The sequence below is a fragment of the Gopherus evgoodei genome, chromosome 18 (genome assembly GCF_007399415.2).
Source record: "Gopherus evgoodei ecotype Sinaloan lineage chromosome 18, rGopEvg1_v1.p, whole genome shotgun sequence".
Taxonomy (NCBI): Eukaryota; Metazoa; Chordata; order Testudines; family Testudinidae; genus Gopherus; species Gopherus evgoodei.
In genome coordinates this window covers 15,384,125-15,401,313 of record NC_044339.1, presented here as the reverse complement: position 1 = coordinate 15,401,313, position 17,189 = coordinate 15,384,125, and the positions used below count along the sequence as shown (strand labels likewise).

The following is a 17,189-nucleotide window of genomic DNA, read 5'->3' as shown; positions in this document are numbered from 1 at the left end:
AAAGGCAAGTGAACCACTTATCCCACCATGGCTTTATCTAGAGATGCATTTTTTTCAGTCTTATACATACTAAAGATTACTGGAGTCGAATATGTCTGCTGATTTGCTGTCAAACAATGAGAGTCTGTTACTCTGTTTACATTCCTCTGGAACCATTAATGTATCGGGTGCCTTGCTACACAGCACAGCAATTTGGAAATGAGGAACGCGGACACCCTCTTCATCATGTTTCTGAAATGCAGGTTGCTTGGGAGTGAAACCAGTTTTCTGCAGATAGCTTTTCATTTCTTGTGGCGTGGGGTGTCCCCTTTTCCTAACACGAGCAGGAGGAAAAACTGAAATCGGAACAAAATGGCTCAGTTTCCACATCTGTAAAGTAGTTATCCTGACGCACATCAGAGGTGTGTCTGGGGGATTCTTCATTCATATTTCTGATGCTTTTTGCATAGCTGCTGGAACGGGGGTAGCGGGGAAGGAGGTGCTGCCACACCCATTGGCTTGAAGTGGTTTCCATCATATACAGGGCTTACAGTTTGGTTCAATGGCTCTCAGCACCCCTCATTATACAAATTGTTCCAGCACACCTGGCTCTTTGGGATCCTCAGATGGGAGGCGCGATAGAAGGGTAACATTTTATTACAAACAAGGCTAACAGGACTAGCAGTGAGATTGGTCGCAAACTGCACTGCCATTCATTCGATTTTCCCCTTCGGTCTCCTCCATTTGGAGCCAGTTTGATGCACAGTAGGCGTGGCACGCCCAGATCTCAGGAGTGGTCAGGAGGAAGAGAGGATCTCACCCATTAACCTCTCAGCCAAGTACGGCAGAAGCTGAGAGAGCACGCGCCTCTAAACCCAGAATGGAATAAACGAAGAGCTTAAATACAAACAGGGCTTTCCAGCCTTGCACTTCCCCGTTCAGGAGCCTCCTAGATTCTCTCAGGGTTACATTGCTGATACTCACAGCAAACATAAACATCAGTTTTACTGTTTTGGCTGTAAACGTGGAAGCAGCCAGTTAATGGAGCAGCATTAGCTGAGTGCAAGTCTGTGCTTTTGCAGTGCTTCTTTTGAGCACTGCAATATGTCTCCTGATTTACTCTGTTTATATAATGGGGTTGGGACAACGTAAACAGGTTGAAAGACTCCGGTTTTCTTCCAGCCCACCCCCTTTACCTGCTTGCCTGTTCCTAACGTCAGACATATTGGTGCAGTCAGTGTTACATCAACACTTGTGACTAAAGCACCTGAGATTTGGAGGGCCTCCGGTGAAACCCACAACACAGCAGGGCTTGGGTTTCTTATTTGGGTTTGGTTTTGTTATCTCTTTTTCTTCAGGCTTGTTCTCAAACACAGGATTCCTCAGGGACCTGACTACTCAATTGCTGTTAAATCAGACTTTTTCATACCAGATAGAGCCAGTTTTCCATATTAATTATTACTGAAAAAAGTACCTTGTTCTAGAATAATTTTCAGCTTATTCCAGAGCAACAATCTCTTGCAATAGCCTCTGATTTTTCTCTGTTGGGCCAGCTGCCTTCAGCCAGTACAAGTGCCAATGCTGGTTTATCTGTTAAAGGCAGAGCACCTTTTCCCCACTCCGTTTTCAGAAGGGGAGCTTGCTTTTACTGCCCATCCAGGTCTTCTAAGATCACCTTAGATATATTTATGTGTAAAAGCACTCTAGTTTTCTCCGGAGCTAGCCCCTGAGCATTTCAGAATCCCTCTTGGCAGCTAGTGTGTTTCGGAGTCTGATCCAAAATCCACTGAAATCAATGGGAGTTTTTTTCCATTGACTTGAATGGGGTTTGGATCAAACCCTCAGACCGTTACTGTGAAATACCTTCTTGCTTTTTGAAAAGGGGTATTCTGCCCAGAGCTACTTGTTCCTTCTGCATGGGCCTTTCTCTTCAGCAAATATTGTACATGCATGTGCACTGGAATGAAGGTGCAAAATAAAGATGGCATGAGGTGTGGTACAACTGCCTTGTCCTGATGTATATACCCTTATCCGTAATCTCCAAAAGTGGAGAGGTGAAACTGACAGGTAAAGGTGCCACTCAGAACCAATCTAAAGCAATGGGCTAATGCAGTGATGCTCAGAAGCTGCAAGTGGCTCTCTAATGTGTCTCCTGTGGCTCTTTACATCACATGATATTAAAACACTGTGTGATTTAATTATTAACTGATCTAAGTTATTAACCAGTCAGGATACTTTTACTATGTTATTAACCAATTGTAGAACACGTGGTCAGTCATTTTGTTGTGAGAAAAATTATATATAATTCTCACAGCAAAATGACTATATAATTTACACTCTCTCTCTCTCAAGAGAGAGAAAATGAAACAATAAATGTACACTACTGTGGCTCCTTTGGGGAACGTTGATCACTAATTTGGCTCCTGAACCGCTAGGATCTGAGGATCAGAGGGCTAATGCATCTGATTCAAAAGATGCTCAGCATTTCTGCCTGTTCTAATGCTCGTGTATTCACCACCCCATTCAGTCATGTTGTCAGGTCAAGGGTTACTTGATGAAGGCCAGTCCCGAAGTGGATGCATTTTCTTTGATGTAACTGAGAGTTTTCAGATTTGGACAGCAACCAGCAAACTACAGCCTACTGATCCAGCATCCTTCTGCTTCCAGTGGTTTCTTAAAAGCATAATATTGATGTGGAGGCAGGCCATGAAAATCAAGTTTATTGCTCCCCACATATTTAAATCAGACATTCTTTTTTTTTAAAGTTGCTTTTTGTTACTAACCGAACTAACTTAAAGCAAAAGCAAAATCTTAGTGTTGCTCAGATAGCATGAGAGTTTAGAAGCCTCATGTGTATATGGCATGTGATGATCTATTTCAAGTGTGTAGATGTGCATGTATCAAGATCAATGGTTTGAGTTTCTGCTGTTTTGTATTTGTGCCTTTTACCAAAAGTGTGAGGGTGGCTGACACAAAGAGAAATTGATTCCGTTGCTCTCCTAGGAAGGTGGGGGGCTCATGACTTGCTATGTTTCTGCCGGAGATGGGCCTGAGCTATGTGATGGATACGAATTTTCCTGAGCTGGGAGGACAGGAGGCAGGGTTGACACAATGAGTATGGTGGGCAGCCCATTAAAAATACATGACCAGCTGTGAAGTTGGGAATTGGATCCAGAGTTTGATGGCATTTGGGGGTTCATATCGGTCTCTAATTACTATGATCTATAGTGAGCATCACTTTTATGGAAGGAAGGGTCCTAGGAGTTGCTGGTTGAGGTAACTAAGGAGTATAGCCCTCCCATACGAGGGACAGGGGGGCTAGGCTTAACCCTGCCCAGCCAGCACAGGAGATCTGGCAGGCATTTGCTGCTGGGTTTTATGATGGAAACAGATCAGCAAGACAAATCACTCTTGTTTCTAGCTGAACACTCAGGACCGGGGCGTTATGCACGAGATGGGGTGGTGAAATTAGAGAAGCAGCAATGACAGATCAATGCTGACACATCTAGAATTGGCCTTTCCAAATATTCTGCAAGAGAGGTGCCTGGAGTGTGGGGAAGGGGATGTTCTCATTGGGCTATGTTACTTTCCCTGGTTTGTAAGGCTGCGTACCAATAAACAAGTCATTTTGAAGGCATCCACCAGCCCAGTGCTTGTTAATGATACAGGCTGTCTTCTAGTTTCCTGATTCATTTCCCTCCTCCCTTTGATGCCGGGACCGTGGCCACTGACATCAATAGGAGCTGCAGATGCATTGATAGCAGAATAGACTCGTCCTCTTCTTTCCCTGGCAGGGCCACCATTCATGGTGATTAACCCAGAGGTCTAGGTAGAAGCGAAACCTGCTTGTTCCCAACATTGAATGTTGTACAACCGCCATGTGACCTGTGGTGGGTTGAATGTGGAGGGAGTGTTGCCTACAGTCCTTCTGCACTGCAAATTAAATGAGAAATTGCAGATGATTGGATCAGCCTCAGGAGCCCCCCTAGTGAAAGGGGCCGGTAGTGACTTGTAACTGGCTGGAGAAGCCAGCACCTGTAGGATGCTTGCAACTCAGTGACGAAACTGTTCACGCCAAGCAGCATCTTTACAGAACTGGTGTGAATACTGTACGTTGGTGCCATTGCTGAGGGCAAGACGGGGGAATCTTGTGGCTGTGTCTTGCCTCTGCTTTGGAAAGCTGTGTCTTGAGAGGCGCAATCCAAACAGTGAGCTGAAACCGTGACTCTCTGCAGAGGTGTCTGAGCTCCAAGAAGCATCTAACCTCTCTTCCTTTCAGAATTGGAAGAATCTCCCTTGACTGTGAAGAGTGACATGGCTACTATTGTCAAGGTTATGCAGTTACCCGACTCAGGCCTGGAAATCCGGGACAGAATGTGGTTAAAAATTACCATCTCCAATGCAGTGATAGGTAAGCGGGTCCCCCGATGGCTGCGCAGATCACCTAGCGGCTTGTTAGGAACAGGCCGGGGAAGCTGCCTTTTAGAGCCCGGGTGACTTTTTTTTCTTGTGTGTATCTATGAAAGAATCTAGTTGTGAAAGGGGAGAACGAATGGCTTGAGTTTGAACTCGTGTGGGCTAGGACTGTACAAGCTTCCCCTTCCCATTGTCCCACTGCACCTAAACCCACTGTTGTTCCCACCCTGTGCCTCCCTGCAGCTGTGGAATGAATGCCTCTCAGTCCAGGATAGCAGCGCCCCCTGCTGCTCCAAACCTGCACGTTCACACCGTTCTGTCAAGGCATCTCAGTCGTGACTGGAACCACCTCCCAGCTATTCCCCTCTTGAAGGGAGACTGCCAAGTGGCCCAGATGGTGTTTCCATGCTGCATGCTCTAAGCAACCTAAGTTACTTTTACTTGTAACCGAAGCAGGACATTAGACAGCCTGGAGTTGCCACCCCTCCTGGCCCCCTGTATCTGCTGAACACCTTTCACTGTCTGAATAAACATTGTATCATTTCAGAGTGTCTTAATTCCTTCTCATATGCACTATGTTAAAAAAAAATCCATGTATGATTTTTTTCACCCCAGCATTTAAATGAATGGGTGCTCCACCTGGATGCAGGATTGTTTTTCACTTTCTGGCTTAAACTGATGGTGGTTAGCGCTGTTAGACAGCTGCTCCATCCCGCCCCGGATGTGGATGCGTTTCAATGGTGGGCCAAATGATCTCCAGATGAACGGTGCTATGAAATTATGATATTCTGAAGCTTTCCGGGGCAGGGCCTGACCTCTCTCTGTTTTTTGACAGTGCCAAGCACAATGCTGCTGCTGAGCTGGCTGAGGCCTATAGGCATTATTGCATTATGGTAGATAATAATAGGAGTTTGAATGTTGTCTTGCCAGCTAAAAGTAACATTGAGATGTTTCTCCTCTTTCTCCATTCCCCGCTCCCATTGCAGGGGCAGATGTGGTTGACTGGCTTTACACGCACGTGGAGGGCTTCAAGGACAGACGAGAGGCTAGAAAATACGCCAGCAGCATGTTAAAACACGGCTACCTCAGGCACACTGTGAACAAAATCACCTTCTCAGAGCAGTGCTATTATGTCTTCGGGGACCTCTGCAGCAGTAAGGTCCTCAGCCGTGAAGGGCAGAGCTGTGTGTGTGCTGGATGCCAGCTCCTCTGTTCTGGCAGGAAGTGCAGGACAGCCTCCTGTGGGATTTCACAGGCACATTTCCACACGTGCCCCCTTGTCCTGTTTCTCCCCCCCCCCCAGTCACATGATCGTTAGCCAATATTTTCCCCTAGAAGAAGCAACTGAGTTATCTCAGGGAGGGGATGGCTCAGTGGTTTGAGCATTGGCCTGCTAAACCCAGAGTTGAGAGTTCAATCCTTGAGGGGGCCATTTAGGGATTTGGGGTAAAAATCTATCTGGGCTTGGGCCTGCTTTGAGCAGGGGGTTGGACTAGATACCTACTGAGGTCCCTTCCGACCCTGATATTCTATGTTCTATCTTGCCAGAAGCTGGGAATGGGCAACAGGACTGGATCACTTGATGATGCCCTGCTCTGTTCATTCTCTTTGAGCCACCTGGCATTGGCTACTGTTGGAAGACAGGACACTGGGCTAGATGGATGTTTGGTCTGACCCACCGTGGCTGTTCTTATGTTCTTATCTGGATAGGAAGGGTGGTCTAGTGAAATGGGACACTGGACTGGGACTCAGAAAATCTGGGTTCCAATCCTGACTCTGCCACACTCCTGTGTGTCCTCGGGTCTCAGTTCCTCATCTGTAAAATGGGGCTAGTATTACCCTGCTTTATGGGGATGCTGTGAGGGGCTCAAACACTACGGTGATGAGGGCTGTATAAGTATGATCTGACATCGAATAATGATTTCATGCCGACACAAGCGTGATCAGCAGAGGCATTCCGTCTGGCCCTCCTTTTGTCTAAATGGGACTAGGCTACCAGGCATTCTCCACTGACCCCTCTTGCTCTGGAATTTATTCTTCAGGTCACTTCAGGGGCCCCCATCGTGGCAGTGTGTTAGCACCTCTATTTCAGTAATGGCTGTACCCTCGCCACATCCCTCAGCGTTCAGAACAGATCCCCCACTTGTACAGAAGGGGCGCTGAAGCACAGAGGGGATGGAAGCTACATCTGCACTTGGCGCTCAGGGTGTGATCCCAGGCTTGGGGAGACCTGCTAGCTCTCATCAGGTTGTGCACTAAAAACAGTAGTGTCACCGCAATAGTGCGCAGGCAGCGGGAGCAGCAGCATGGGCGAGCTGCCCTGAGCACCTTTTCCCTCCCCCAACCTCCGTGTCTAAGCAGGTTTATTGGGGGCGGCTGGCCTGAGCTGTCCATGCTGCCGTGGCTTCACTACTCATTTTAGCACACTCGCTCAGCGCGAACTAGTGCAATGGCGAGTGTGCACGCTGGGACTCACACCCCTAGCTCCAGGTGTAGCTGGCAGCCTGGACTTGCCCAAAGTCACTCAGGGAGTCAGTGCCTTAAGCACAAGGCCACCATCCTTCCTTAGTCTGCCAGAGACTGGCTTTGTTAACCTAGTGGTTCTGCTGCAAGGCCCATCTCCCCACTGAGATGCTTCCTATAAACCTTTGAATGTCTTTGCGGGTGGCTGGTAGCGATAGGCCAATGGTAGAAGGTTTGGGGCATCGAATCAGAACAGTGCAGGTGTTTTTGCACTCGCAGTTGCACATGCTTACTTGAAACTCTCCGTCATAGGTGCCGACTCTGTGGGTGCTCCAGGGCTGAAGCACCCCCGGGGAAAAATTAGTTGGTGCTCTGCACCCACTGGCAGACAAGCTCCTCTCAGCCCCACCTTCTCCTCCCCCTTCTCTTCCCCCCCGAGCACGCCGCGTCCCCGCTCTTCTGCCTGCCACCCAGTGCTTCCTGCCGCCAGACAGCTGATTGGCGGCACTTAGGACTTTCCAGGAGGGAGGGGGACGAGCGGGGACCCGGCGCGCTCAGGGGAGGAGGCAGGGCAGGGACTTTGGGGAAGGGATGGAATGGGGGCGGGGCGAGGGCGGTGCAGGGGCAGGACCAGAAGGGGTCGAGCACCCACCGGGAACAGTGGAAGTTGGCGCCTATGATATCTGTCCCTCCATATTCAATATTCACACCTACTTCACCCTGGGTAATAGCTTCATTGAACTGCTGAGGTTAAGTTAATCCACTAGCTGTCGTTCTAGAGGGTGATGATGGTATGTGGGGATCCGGGGCCTGGGAAGAGTACTGTCCTCACCTTTTCTTTCTTCCTCCAGATATGGCTGCCTTGAACCTTAACAACGGGTCTAGCGGAGCCTCTGATCAGGACACTCTTGCTCCCCTTCCACATCCTGCTGCACCTTGGCCGCTAGGTCAGGGGTACCCCTACCAGTACCCACTCCCCCCTCCATGCTTCCCACCAGCATATCAGGACCCAGGCTTCAGCTACGGAAGTGGCAGTGCGGGTAGCCAGCAAAGCGAAGGTAAGCCTGTGAGTAGAGCACGCGCTGTCCCAGCTCCTGTTATCTCAGGCCGTTTGCTTGAGTTTCCCTAGTCCTGTCTGTGCTCCCTTTCCTCGTGGTTTTGTATGCTCCATGCATGGGATGTGTGGCAACTGTGCTGAATCAAAACTCCCTTTGCAGATGCAGGGGAGAGGCGGGCCGGCCTTTCAGCACTGCAGTGAAAGTGCCCATTACATTTTAGTTGAGCCAGCACAATATTCCATCCGGGTACTTCGCTAGAGCTCAGCACACAGAGCAAGAACCCCAGGGGAACTAGATACAGGGCTGTCTGTCGTGTCCAATGTGGCACAGGCATAGCACTGATAAATCACTCACTCCTCATCCCAGGAAAGAGCTACATAGATAACAGCTTGCCGACTAATCAGAAGGCCACCGTGAGAGGTGAAGGGTCTGGTTTTCACAGGTGCGAGGTGCTGATTTCAGTGGTGTGCTCGACATCCCTGAATATCAGGCCATTAGTGGTTTGCTTGAAGTCATGTGCCAGAACTGAGAGTCAAGGACAGAAGTGGGATTCCAAACTACCTGCTCCCGGCTTCCACTTCCGTACCGAGTGCAGAAGGCCATTCACCTCCTCTTGTGTGAAATAAGCAGAAAGAGTGCTGTCTGGAGCAGCCAGCCAAATACACTGCAACCCTGAAATGCCATTCCGCGGGAAGCACAATGACTTTTGCCCTGATGCATGTTGCATGGGCTGCTTGAATGTACCACTTCCTTTCCAGCCCTAGGATCACCCTGCTACTTCATTCTGAGCATAGTAAATAAAACATGATTCTGTGGTGTGACTGTCCAGTGGGGGCCCCCTGGAATTTCTTAAATACACTGCTTCTGGTGTGTGAATGTGAAACATTGCCAGTAACCAAAAAGCAAGGCTCAGAAGGAGTCTCCAAGTTTGGGTATGAACCATGTTACCAAGATAAACATCCAATAATTTGCCTGCAGCCCCTCCAGACTTAACCCAACCTCCTTCGTTATGCAAACCCAGGCTGGAAATCCCATGAGAAGAATTCTTGTGAGATTTCCAGCGCTTGCCCTTCCCACTTCAGCTGAAAACAAGTATGTGTGGGAGGGAAACCAAAAAAGTTCAGATCTTTAGGAAAAAATCCACATCAGGTCTGTTCTGTCACTGGGGGGGCACTGATTTTTCCTCAGGGGGTTCACCAAGTCACTGTGAGCAACAGAATATTAGCTCTTTGCTGCTGGAATAGGAAAGGTACAGTATTTTTGTCCATGCATCCTGGGTTACCAGCAAGGAGAGTTTCATTAAAGGCGACGGGAGGGTTTCATTTTGAACGGTTCAACACTTTTTTCCTTCCTTGTTCTACTTTTGGAAACTACACTGATGTGTTGTTTCTTGTTTTGTAACTGTTATTCCCTTGTTTTGTTCTGAGCAAGCATTAGACTGAAGGATTCCGAAAGGAATGGCTGACACTAGGGGATTGGTAAGCTTCAAACGCCTCCATAATAACAACAACTTCATAGCATGATCATTTAGATTCTTGTGATCCAAGTGTTTAGCTGTTCCCTCCCCCCCTTGTTTTATTTTTAATTGTCAGAGGCACTTTGCCTGTCCCAGGACATCCTGTTTGTAATACCGTGGCATTAGCGGAGTGAGCAATCTGACTGCACAGCGGTACAACAGCTACCAGGGAATGACATCAGAATTCTCCCTGCCAATGCGCAGACTTCCAAATGGTGCCCTGAGTGCCTTTGATCAGCCTTTTGACTTTCTCATCTGGACCCTGTTTTTATTAGTCCAATAAGCTGCTTCTAGAGGTGGCCGCCAATGCTCTCCTGGTATACGCCTGGTGGAAGGCCTGTGGGTGCCAGCCATGCACCTTCGTTGTTGGGGGTGCTGGACCAGGCTGCTGGATCTGGTCACACTGGGCATTCAGAAGTCTGAAAGCTGACATGACTGACGGACATGTAAAGTGAGCAGCCATTGAGGGTGTAGCAATAACTCCACTATTCAAAAAGAGACAGTGGCTCTGGTAGGTTGGTAGTGACCCCCAGGCAGCAAAGGGATATCCCAGGATTGCAGTGGCCAGGGTGTCTGTGCAGATCTGGTGACTATCCATGTCACACAACTGGTACCTCATTAGTAGTCATCAGAGCCGCCAAGGATACTGGATTTTATTCTCCTCTCCTAGATTTGTGTTGAGGAGTATTGGAAGGGCAAGTGAGAGGAAGCTTGCCCTGCAGTTGCCTGAATCTTACTGTTCTGGGGAGGACGTAGCTCTTAGTAAATAGAGGGCTTAGTTCTCCAAAGCTGTCAGTTCGGCTCCTTTCACCTGCACCAAACTGAATGTGCTGCTACCTTCAGCAGTGACTATGCTGATGAGGTAAATCAGCCTAGGTTCTGGGGCCTGATCTCGAATAACAACTCTCACATACACCTTAACTTTGATGTACGCCTCCAGCTTGACTCTAAGAATATTATTGCAGACTCGGCATTGCAGGCCCAGCATACCGATCTCTCCATCCATGGGAATTCCTACTTGAAAACTTATGCTATTTTCCTGGGACACGTTAGTGGAAAAGGAGATTTCTCTAGTGCTTAAAGGGTTGCCACAATGTGGGGAGGATCTCTTGCTGAGGAAAAAAGGCCCACTGCATTGGAATTTCTTCCTATCAAGGTGCTTCTTGATTTTGCAAAGCAGTTGCCAAAGAGCCCTGCCTTAAGATTTGTTTTTGGGTGGAGATGGGCACTTGCCCATTCACTCCTGGATGAATTATAATCATTCCCTTGTAAGAAAACTCTGTGTCATGCTGGCGTCGATCCTGCCTGGAGTGAGGGCTGGAACAGTCAGCTTGCTAATTCCTTATTATGCTCTGATGTGTGTTTGGTTTTTTTTATTGGTTATTAGGAGATGTTTGATAATGAAACTCAGCATTTATGTAGTGCTTTGTTTTCAAAGGGCTTAGCTAACCAATCCTTCCAACACCCCTGGAAGTTAGGGGAGTAAATATAATCATCTCCATTCATGGATGGAGAAACTGAAGCTCGAGTCTTGCCTAAAGCAAACAGGAGAATTGGGGATTAGGAATAGAATTCACCAGTTGCAGGTTCCTAGTCTTGCGGTCAAACCCCTCGCCCACACTGCGTCTTGAGTATTTCACATTCTGCTTTGGTCCTCAACCCCTCTGCATTCTGCAGGAGACTTTGAGCTCTACTACACATGCCAGGCCGCCTAGCTTTTTAACTCCATCTCCTTTATTTTGCCTTTTTCTCTATATAATCTCATCAGTGGACTAGCAATAGGAGCACCTGTGATTCTCTCTTCCCTCTCTCCTGTTGCATTAACCATCAGTGCTGTGGTGATTGTTCAAATTCAGACTCTGGCCCACGATTACGAGGCAGAGGAGTTTGTGTGTGAATGGAACCTCAAACTAAGGGGTTTGGTTTACGCGGAGCAATTAGTTCCTTGTTGAACGATGGCTTGGAAAGTTAGGATTTTTTTTTTAAAGAGAGAGAGATTTAACTTGGAAATATCTACCTAAGTATCCATCCCATGCTCATCCTTACGATATCTGAGCACTTCCTGCAGCTGCTTACACAGGGCCTTGCCTCAAACCCAGTGAAGTCAATAGCTCACACTCACAGACTGTGGCTACTTGCACACAACCTCACAGGCATTATTTTTCAGCCTCTGTGGGGAACATCTAGACTCGGCATTTGCATGATCCACGGCAATCTACGTGTAACAACTCTACACTCCGGCTTTTGAAGGCCACTACAACCACAAAACACCTCAGTGATGGGCTTCATAGGAATCTGCCTTTGGGTCAGGCCCTAATGCCATGGAAGCCAACAGAACGACTTCCGTAGACTTCACTGGGTTTGGAGCAGGGCCATCATTTGAATCTGCTTTGTTTACCAAAGACTGATACAGGAAAGACCAGATGAGTTGTGTTTTGAAGAAGAGGTTCCATGAGAGGATAACCCATTCCTGTGCCAGGGTTCCTGGCATCCACACATTGACTCAGTCATATTGTTAGAAAAAACCGATTTTGTGTTTAAAAACAGAACCTCTCCACCCCTCCATTTTGTCTTTTCCCTCTCTACGTGCCGGGAGTGGGGGGCATGGAAGCAGAAGGGCTTCAGGCTGTAGTTCTAGGCTAGCCGATGCTTTTCCTGTGCTGGCTCTGGAGGGAGGGTTCAATCGATGTGTATCCTTGCATGCCACAATTTCCTCAGCTTTGTTCTACCGGGTGTCGTCGCCAAATTCTGGAGTCATCCATAGCCTGTTGTGCTTGATGTGGGCCGGAGTTGGTCATTGTCATTGTTGCCACTGTGGGTCTGATGCCGGGGAGATTTCAGGAAGTGTTGATGAATGTGGAGGGGAGGAAACGTGACTGACTGACCCTCCTGTTCTGTTCCTGTTGCTCGCCGTCCACAGGAAGCAAGAGCAGCGGCTCTAACCGGAGCAACAGTGAGAACAGCCGGAGGGCTCTGGGCAGGGACAAGGACCGCAAGTCAGCCGGAAGCGGCAGCGAATCTGACCACACCGCCTGCAGCGGGGGCGGAGCCAGCGTAGTGCGCCATGAACGGCCCGTCAGCCAGCTCAGCCACCGGAGTCATGTCTCTGCCACCCACAGCGAGAGAAGCCACCACAGCCACCATTCGTATGGGCCTCCGGGGGTCCCACCCCTCTACAACTTGCCAAAGCTAGGGTCCAAAGTCTACGGGACAAGTGGACCCCCCGGCGGACCTCCCGTGAGAGAACTGAGTTCTGTTCCTCCAGAGCTGACGGGGAGCCGGCAGTCCTTCCAGAAGGCGATGGGCAACCCTTGCGAATTCTTTGTTGACATCATGTGAGAGGAAGTGCCTTCAGACTCTGTTTTTGGGGGAGGGGTGGGAGGGGCTTGTTTTCATTGATGTTGGAGTTTGGGTTTGGGGTCATTGCCAAACACTTCAAGAAAGAAAGCTTGGCTGTATTGCATGTAACATCTTCCTGAATCTCAGTCATGTGTTGCAAAAAACAAAAAGTATCGCCTGAGATTCTTAAATATCAGCAAATCAATGGCATCTTTTCTTTCCTCCTTTTTTTCCCTTTCTCCCCAGGTTTTTTTAATGTGGTTGACTGGTGTATATTCACAGCCTAACGAGCTTTGGTAATTGTGGCACCTACTTTCAGTGCAATTAGTGTGTCGTCTTGGCTGATTCAAGAGTATTATTTCATATGACTTCTAAGTTTCCAATGATGCATTATTAGCACCTTTATTTTTCACTCTCTCTGTCTTACCAGAAACACTGGCTACTATGACTGATTTCCCTGTCATACATCTGGTATATAGCAAACAGCAACACAAGCAGCCCTAACGTCCGAAAGTGTGTGGGCAATACGTAAGAGGGGCAGGCACAGAGTGAAATTCCCAGCAGTAGGCAAAGATCTGATTCAATGTAGAGTCCTTCTTTCCTCTGCTGAGTAAGGAGTGGAATTGTCTTTCATTTTGACATCATCCTATCACAATTGTGACATCCCTGATGATGAGGCATGTCTATTTTTGTCTGGTCATAACATGCACTTAATTGCTGTTGTAAAGGTTGTTCCTGCAGCAATGGGACAGTTGCCACTCTCTGGTTATGCAAGGCATAGATGCAGCTTTTCCCACTTTAAAGAGGGGATGTTCATCCTATTCCTGCCCACATCAGTGGCTTTGCTGGTAATTGTGGCTGCTCTTTTTCCTCTTGGTTGCTGAATAAGATCTTTCTGGCATCCCCCTTCTCAGCTTCACCTCTGCTGTGAATCAGAATCCTGGGGTTGGCCTTGCTGTGTTACCAAGTGGGCGTGTTCTGAAGGCCGACAGGGCTAGAGGTTAGTAATGGTAGGAAGGGAAATGCTTTTATGCACAGCTCAGAAATGCTTGAATGGATTCATGTTTCTACCTGACACACAGTGAAACCTATGCTAAGGGTCCCACTTCCAACAGGCAGCTTTTTCTTAAGCATCCGCTGTCACACATCTCCAAGGATTTCAGTCCTGTGGTGTTGGAAAATGTTGTCAAAATCCACCTTCATTAGTCAGCTCTTCCTGTTGAATTTGAGGATAGGTGCTTAAATCACACTTCACTGTATAGAAAAGATTTTTTCTCCAATATGACCGTCCCTGCTGCTATATTCCTTGCATTATTGTTGGCTTCAGTGCCTAGCAAGCATGCAGAAGAGAAGGTGTATAGCTGTATACTGCTGGGATTTCATGTTCCCTTTTAATCCTACTGCAGCACTGACTTCCCAAGCAGTCTGCTTATCACATCACGCACCCTGGGGTGGCTGCCACAGCTTTTTCTTTTACTTTTTCTTAGTGGAATTAGAAAAAGACAAAAGGTAAAAATTTGCAAAAGTAGCGGAATGACTTAGGATCGTAGGGCTCCTTTTCAAAAGCGACTTCGGCACAGAGCAGCCTGCGAGTCAGTGGGTCTTAGGGCATGTCTAAATGAACAGTGAGTGCATGGCAAGCAAGGGCGTAAAGCTGCAACAGTCCCTGTGGATCCCGCTGCCGTACCCACAAGGTTCCCTAGAATACGCTGACATACACCTGCTTGAAACAGCCATTCACTTCATCACTGCATATTAGTGCACAGCGGCAGGATCCACACGGACAGTTAGTGTGCTGGAGCACTGTAGATTTTACACCCCACCTTGCCACACACCAACTCCCCATTTAAACCCCTAAATCCCTTTTGCCTAACTCACCCATTGGCTATCATTGCCCAGCTCTGTTTCTGGAAGCACAGCTTTCATTATGATTCATCTGGAATCCCAGACTGTACTGGCTAAGTAGCAAAGTTGCCGGTGACCAATATAAAATTGCACGATTCTTTTAGAACCTGGAGCTGTTCAGCAACATTCTTTCCATTTTTCATCTAGGCATGACACAAATACTAATCTCCCTCAGAAATTAATTTTTTTTAAATCAAACTTTAAAGCAATCAGAGAAATCAGGGTAAATCATCCCTTACTTTTGCTGTATCTCAAGGAGACACTGTTTAAAAAAAAAAAAAGTCTGTGACTTTACTGACAATCTCTGGTGGTTCTGCTTTTAAACCAGTTTTTTTACTTCTCTGCTCATGTGTTGTTTTTTTCTGGCTCACTTTATCTTAAAGCAAAAGTTATGGGATCAGGGAAAAAGATTGTAGTGTTAATCTGATAGGGTATACAGAAGGGGGAGTGAGTGCAGGCTGGACTTTCACCCAAGGAGGCTGAAATGTTTTATTTCCTTGTACGTCTTTTCAAGAATTGCAGTTACACACTTGCTGTATTTTTTTTTCTTTTTGTTATTGTTGTAGTAAGTGCTATTGGCAGAAAAACTGCTTTGTGTCGTGTTGCCCTTTGCTGCTGTGTTGAAATGATTGTGTTCTGTATTTCCGTGTGCATGGGTGACTCTGGAGTCAGGCTGACACAGTCCATATTGGAGGTGTGGGAAGGTGCTCATCTGCTGAAGGAACAGGCTGCCAAGTCTGGCTTGGACTGTGGGTTAGACATTAGCCTGGTTCTATCCAAACTGGCTCCAGCTGAGATCAAGCTCCCAGTTCAGGCAAAGCATGCGCTGTTCTGTGCGCGATGGCAGGTTATTAAACAATGAACAGCATTTAGAATCTTCTGTTCCCTGAAGAGCCATAGGAGAATCTAAGTGCCCATTCTATGAATAGTGCAATACATCATGCTTATAGTATAATACGTAGGACTTGATTCCCCTCTCCCTTCCCCAAGAGGAACATACAGTAACTCCACTGAAATCTAGCGAGATGCCAGACTGAGTGAGCGGGGAACCAGGCGCAGACTGTTCGTCACTTATTCGTGAGTGGATGGAGGGAGATCTCCGAAATCCTGCTGATGCCTTTAAATATGTCCAAGTTTATCTTTGCAGCCTAGGGGTGTTTTGGGGCTAACTTTGCAAGTATATACTGCCAGATGGAGTACTTCCTCCAGAGAGACGTGCCCGTGAAATCCACGAGGCAGTTGTAAGTGACGAATAGTTGAAGGATCAGGCCCTTAAAGAGCATGTAGTTTCTTAGCAGAGCCCAGGGTTACTTTGCTCCTTTTAAGGTCGGGGAGCTGGCAGTGGTCTGGCTCTAGAATGTATCTTGACCTGTCCTCCTTCCACTGCAATGAAAAGGAATGAGCTTGCCGTTAATAGGCACATGAAGGGTGTGATGCTGAACAGGTTAAAATGACAAGCTGGCCTCATAACAGGAGCCTTAAATAGTATTTAAATTTGGGGGGGGTGGGAGGAAGGGAAAGGGAGGAATTATCAAAATCTGCCTGTGCTCTGCAGCTAGACTTGCACTATTATTTATTCATTCCTGTCAACAGCACCGAATAAGGACAAATAGGTGTGTTTTGTGGCTTAGAGATAACATATTGCCAAGGCTTTGGGATGACGCCTCCTACTGGAATGTCAGGGTAATATATTAACCCAACTCTCTAAAGAGTAAGATTTTGGTGAATGGTTTGTCTTAAAGGCACTGCTGATGTCTTTGACCTCCTGTTAACACGTTTTCTTTTCAGAGGTAATAGTCCCTGGACACTTTATCCAAAGGTGTATTGGATGGCAAACAATGCACAGGCGCCGACTTTTGATATTTTTGTTGTTTTTTTTGTCAAATTGACAGTCCTCTCTTGAGACTGACAGCTGATGAGTTGATGTAATTGTTTTTGTTTTGCATTTAACTAGATTGTAATAAGATTGACTTTAAAAAATCATTCTAATCAGTGATTAGAAATACATGTAAAGAATTTATGTACAGTGGGGAGGGGAAACGTTAAATGATTTTAAATAATGAAAACCCAGACTATCACCTATTCTAGAATTGGTTCTACTCCGAGAGTAACCTTTTACTAGCATGGACTGCACTGTTCCTGTTAAATGTCTATTGCATAATTGAATTCTTTTTTGTAGATATTGTATTAAAACCCAAGTGTCTGTATAGTTAATATATAGCTGCTTATGTGTAAATGCTATTTTAAACACTAAAAAAGCTTTTAATTTTATGTGACAAACTGCACCCAGTGTCTTCCCTTTATTGATAAGGTTACTTTGCACTTCTACAGCACTTGCCTTCCAGGGATCTCAAGGCATGCATTATGTCAGACAGCTCCCCACTTGAGAGAGGTAATATTCTGTCCAGTTGATAGGAGGAAGTGTGGTCTGTGGATTAGAGCAGGGAACTGGGATTCAGAGTTCTAAGGCCTATCGCCATTTCTCTGGATGCTCAGACACTGATTAGGCATAG

At 47.1% G+C, this 17,189-nt stretch overlaps 1 protein-coding gene across 12 annotated transcripts in view; it reads left to right on the top strand.

Moving 5' to 3' along the window:
• The window catches only part of DVL1 (dishevelled segment polarity protein 1), a 176,425-nt gene extending 159,464 nt beyond the window's left edge, over positions 1 to 16,961 (top strand). For 10 of the 12 annotated variants that reach the window (XM_030537311.1, XM_030537312.1, XM_030537313.1 and 7 more), the window contains 4 exons: positions 4,259 to 4,390; positions 5,382 to 5,549; positions 7,710 to 7,916; positions 12,353 to 16,961. In XM_030537311.1, the coding sequence (XP_030393171.1) occupies positions 4,259 to 4,390; positions 5,382 to 5,549; positions 7,710 to 7,916; positions 12,353 to 12,771 (926 nt within the window). In that variant the 3' untranslated portion in view covers positions 12,772 to 16,961. Of the gene's footprint in view, positions 1 to 4,258; positions 4,391 to 5,381; positions 5,550 to 7,709; positions 7,917 to 9,343; positions 9,395 to 12,352 lie in introns of all 12 variants that reach the window. The other 2 variants (XM_030537321.1, XM_030537322.1) reach the window with 2 other exon arrangements.
• The last annotated feature ends 228 nt before the right edge of the window (positions 16,962 to 17,189 follow it).